At 45.4% G+C, this 5,128-nt stretch overlaps 1 protein-coding gene across 1 annotated transcript in view; it reads right to left on the reverse strand.

Annotated features, from left to right (window-relative positions):
- Positions 1 to 2,684: 2,684 nt before the first annotated feature.
- The window catches only part of SLC14A2 (solute carrier family 14 member 2), a 55,727-nt gene continuing 53,283 nt past the window's right edge, over positions 2,685 to 5,128 (reverse strand). The window contains exon 19 of the mRNA XM_077777595.1: positions 2,685 to 2,966. Within this exon, the coding sequence (XP_077633721.1) occupies positions 2,766 to 2,966 (201 nt within the window). The 3' untranslated portion in view covers positions 2,685 to 2,765. The remainder of the gene's footprint in view (positions 2,967 to 5,128) is intronic.

Raw genomic sequence — 5,128 nt, forward strand, 5'->3', positions numbered from 1 at the left:
GAACGCTTCCAAGTGTTGGTGCAGGCAGAGTGGAGCACGTTGGGGCCCTGCTCCAATTCTGGGGTCCCTGAGACACTGCCAGCCAGAGGTTCTGACAGGCTGAGCAGAGCACATGCTGAGCCCCACGCAATTAAGATTTTTTTCTAGCAGAGCTGAGTTACCCATGTGGCTTAGTTCCTGCACGTTATCTTCACTGGCCCAGGAAAGGTACCTATCTTCATTCTTCTTGAGTGTATGAAATTGTATATGTCTTTTCAGTTTTATACTTCACTATCTTTTCTCCTTTTTTGTGTGTGAGTGCTTACAAACTGTGTATTGCTGTTTGGTGTGCATGCATTTTTATTTATGTAAATGATATTGATAATAAATGTCATATTCTTTTTTTGTTTATTTTATTTTAGAGAGAGAGTGTGTGTGAGTGAGTGGGGGAGAGAGGGAGAGAGGCAGAGGGAGAGAGAGAGAATCTCTCCTCGGCCTGGTGGTGGTGTGCAGGTAAGCTGGCTGTCTGGGAAAAAAAGCCAGGATTTGTAGTTTGCTGATGAGAAATACTCCCTTCACAGCTGACTTCAAGCCATGGGTGTGATGCGTGTGATGCACTCATTTCCACAACTAGCTGGTTGTGTTGGAACTGGTGGGGGCTGCCTCCCTCTCTCTGTTGATGCTTAATTGAGGTGCTGAAACAGACTTTTGGAATCCTGTGGCTATCATATATTATCATACATTGAATTCTTTTATCCCATCTATTTCCACCTTGCTTGGTATCCTGGGCCAACTCAATGTGCTTTATAGATGAGGATACTGAAATTCTTAAACAGCTGAGGGGATTTGTTAGGGGTCACTAAGCAGAATGGTATGCACATGGAGGGTTTCTTGTTCTAATAAACCCATATTACAACACTTTGGTGGAAAATGCATGAAAAGTGCTATTTTAATGGTTTGATGTCATCACGTAGGGGTTTTGGGGTAGCTGAGTGAGCTGTGAGCAGAAACAGCCATCTGGGGAAATTCCTGGATGCCTGATCTTCAGAGAGTCACAACTCCATGGTCATTAAAATATAGCTTGAGACCTTCTTGGCCTCAAGGTGTGATCACAAACTTAGAGGTAGCCTCTGGAGTGTGACTCACTCCCCTTTCCCATGAGGGGCATTTGTTTCCAGTGGGAAGTGTTCCATTTTCCTGGAGAAGTCATAATGGCTCGATATGATCTGGTAGAGAAATAGGCAGACCAGTGCTCCTGGGTTGGCAGAAAATGGCTGGGATCTCATGGCAGATGGAGAAAAGAAAAGATAAATATAGACACCAGATTTTTCCAAATAATGGATTTTGGTCAAATGTGAGTCTTTCCTCAAAGCTGCATTTATAGAGGATCTGTCCCCTCCCCCTCACTTTCTTCCCCCATATTATGTCCTCACTCCTTTATGCTACATTAGAAATGTGTAAGATGGGGGGAGAGTGTCCCACCAAGGTGCTCTGGTGGTTTATCCCTATCCTGCAGGGAAGGAGTGGGAGGGTTGAGCTATATGCCTTCCCACAAAGGGCTCCTGAGGGTTAGGAGCTCAATGCTGTAATCAGATTAACTAAATAACAAGAGTTACTGGACATTCAAGAGGGGCTGAGTTTGTAATTTGGGGGTGCAAGACTAAAACATTCACTAGAAAGTGAAAAGTGTTTTAACAGCCTGTATTTCTACTCAAACAGAAAAAGAAGACCATAGTCATTTCTGTATAATTCCCTTTATAAGCAAATCACACCTCTCCTGGCGATTGGTAGGTAACCCATCCTCATCCCTTGTCAGACACATGCTTGACCATGGAAATCCCTCAAATGGGCAATGTGTGAACAGTGTAGGTGAGCCCCATTTTAAGAAAATCCCGATACCATCTTGTGAACTTAACTGTTTAATGAGAGCATGTTAATGAATACTACAAAGGAAAACACATTTGTTTAAAACATGATTTGAGTGTTGAAAAAGATCAGCTTTCATCTTATGACATTTCCAGAAATATTTCTGTTATGTAAAGGAAGGCACATTGGCATTTCCAGTGAATTTAAGTTCCTAACCCCAAATCTGGAGAACATCTCGTGACTCAAGAACAAATCTCAGACATTAAAAATTTCCTGCCTCTTCTCCAGGTAAGCCCTCCATCTATTATTTACTCAAAGTAATCTTGATGGTCATGCTGATTTCATCAGTTTATGGGAGAGAGAGAAGAATCAACACTTCTGAGGTGGGAGGGACTGAATCCCTCCCTGTCATGAAACAAGTAAGAATTTGAGGCTGAGAGCAGGGATGCACTCACTCCAGATGGCAAGGGCTCACTAGAGGCAGAGCTGGGTCCAAACCAACCCATCACTTTCCAGGCGGGTGGATGTTTCCTGGCACTGTGCATGGCTCCATAAAATGACTGAGTTGGAGGCCCATGCCACCAATCTCTGTCCCTTCTTGATGAATTCTCTTTAGGGATGTGGCCTATTTTGCAGAAGAGGGCAAATTCCCCTCAAAGGGAGCTCTATGGTGTGAGCAATGAATATGAAGTCTAACCTAACTGTATCTTTGATAAATGTTGTACATCTTAGAACAGAAAGGTTCCTAAGTTGTGACTAGACACGTATTTCCCTATGTAGGGAAATAACTAGGGTGTAGGCTTGCTTGGGGGGGAGAATCACAGAACAGACAGGAAGGGAGCTTGCATGGCCTTCAGCTTGGGGGCCTGGACAAATTGCTGAAGGCTGCGTGTACAGTGGTCTGTTTTGGAAAAGCCAGCCTAGGAGACATCATACGCCTGGTACTTTGTGATGGTTGACGCTCTTCTGTTTTTCTCCTGGGATAAGTAGTAGATGCGGTTGGCCTCTGGGTAGGTGACTTTGCTGAGTGGGAGCTTGTAGATGGCAGGGTTGTTGGTCGTCAGGAGCAGGAAGGTGAGGGTGGAGAGGCAGAAGGGCCAGGTGCACGTTGGTAGTCCAAACTGGGAGGGGGCAGAACGGGGACACACAAGAGAAGCCTTGGTTATATCAGATGCCTGGGACTGTTTCATCAGCTCTTAATACTCCCCTACAGGCCTGGGTAGAGGACAGGATGCTTTGAGGGCATTGAGAGGAATAATACTTCTTCTTTTTTTTTTTTTTTAAATTTTTTTAAATGTTTTATTTATTTCTAGGAGAGAGAGAAAGCATGAGCAGGGGAGGGTCAGAGAGAGAGGGAGACACAGACTCTGAAACAGGCTCCAGGCTCTGAGCTGGCAGTCAGCACAGAGCCCGACGCGGGGCTCGAACCCACGAACCGCGAGATCATGACCCAAGCGAAAGTCGGACGCTTAACCGACTAAGCCACCCAGGCGCCCCGAGAGGAATAATACTTCTTGACCAAGATAAATAAAATCATGTCAATGCTGTCTGCCTGAATTGTAACAGGTAAGTGCATATTCTCTAAAAAGTAGCCATTGGAACCCTATTATAATATGGTTTTCTGTAGATGTCATGTTTTGTCTTGGGCTGTCTGGCCAGGTTATACCTTCAACTCTAGGGACTGACCATTGTCTCCCTCTCCCATAGCCCTCGTTGAAGGAGTGGCTTTGGCAGCCATTCTGTAGCTCACAATCTTTGTCTCTTTGGTCAGAGCTGCTTGGACTCCAGCAATGCAACTTCCAGAGGCAGATGGCCTGGGAATTGGATCCCTCTCGAGAATTTGAACTAAGAGAAACTGGGCTCTTGGTCTGAAAGGACTGGAGAGCCAACCAGTGCTGGGTGCCCGCTGGGGGCTTTGTACAGAAGAAGAAACTCACCACGGAGAGACACAGGGGGATAGAACAGACTTCTGGAGAGAGGCAGAGATGGAATGTCCTGGTCCTAGGGGTGGAGGTGGAGGTGGAGGTGGAGGGTAGCTGCTTCTATTCTCAAGGGCTCCACCATTCTCAGCTTCCCTTCTCAAGGTGTTGATTAGTTTTTATTCCTTAAGATTCCCTGAGGCTTTTAAAAAATGTTTATTTATTTTTGAGAGAGAAAGAGAAAGAGCAGTGAGGGCAGAGAGAGAATGGTGAGGAGCAGAGAGAGAGTGGCAAGGGGCAGAGAGGACGGGGAGACAGAGGATCCAAGGTGGACTCTGCGCTGACAGCAGAGAGCCCAATGTGGGGCTCAAACTGAGGGACCAAACTATGAGATCATGATCTGAGCTGAAGTTGGACATTTACCTGACTGAGCCACCCAAGCAGCCCATGCCCTACAGCTTTTTAATATACTTCCCACCCTTCCTTGACATCACTTGAATGGAGAGCTAGCTGACAAGGAGCCTGTAGATTTAACTATAAGGCAGACCAAATCATGTTCCCTCACGTCCAACCTCATTTCATTATAAGCAGTAAAGACCTCAGAAAATACCATGGGGATAACAATTCCAGTAATGTCCTGCTCAAAGATGGCACTGCTGGATGGGACTTGGGGAAGAACAATGGCAGCCAGAATCGTGGCCGTAAAAATACCCACAGTCATGAATTCTACCCAGTGAGTCTCTCCAAAGCCCTGCTCACACTACACAGTGTGTTTTTGGAAGTACTTTCTGGAGCCCCACAGTGGGAAAGGAGGTAGATCTGGAGTCCCATGGGTCCAGAACCACATCTCAGTTCTGACCACCTCGTTAAAGTCATTTCATCCATCTGAGACCTATATCCTCAATAGTAAAGTAGGGATGACAGTGTCTACTCAGACAGTTAACGCCTAGTGCATACTAAGGACTCAGTAAACAGCCCTCAGCACATGGTCATGATTGCCAAGTAGAGGGGGGCATGTGGAAGACGGGGCCACGTGGATGAGTGCCAGCGAGAAAGCAGAAGAGTGCAGCTCCCAAGTGCTCTGTCTGTGGAGGGTATGAAGGGGCTCGTAAATGTCACTTGACATTTTTATATCGTTCCTCAAGAAGATGAGACATTCCTTCTGAGCGAGTAAATAGCCTGCATGTTTTTATATCCCTGAGAGTGATCAGTACTACTAAACATAGTAGGTGCATAGAAAGTAAACTTGAGTTAAAAAAAGAGAGTCTAAATAGAATGGTGTCACCTTTAACTTCTCTACCCCCAGAGGAAAGTGACCAGTCATCTTTTTTTTTTTTTTTTTTTTTTTTTTTTTTTTTTTTTTT

The sequence above is a fragment of the Crocuta crocuta genome, unplaced genomic scaffold, assembly GCF_008692635.1.
Source record: "Crocuta crocuta isolate KB4526 unplaced genomic scaffold, BGI_CrCroc_1.0 scaffold36, whole genome shotgun sequence".
NCBI lineage: Eukaryota > Metazoa > Chordata > Mammalia > Carnivora > Hyaenidae > Crocuta > Crocuta crocuta.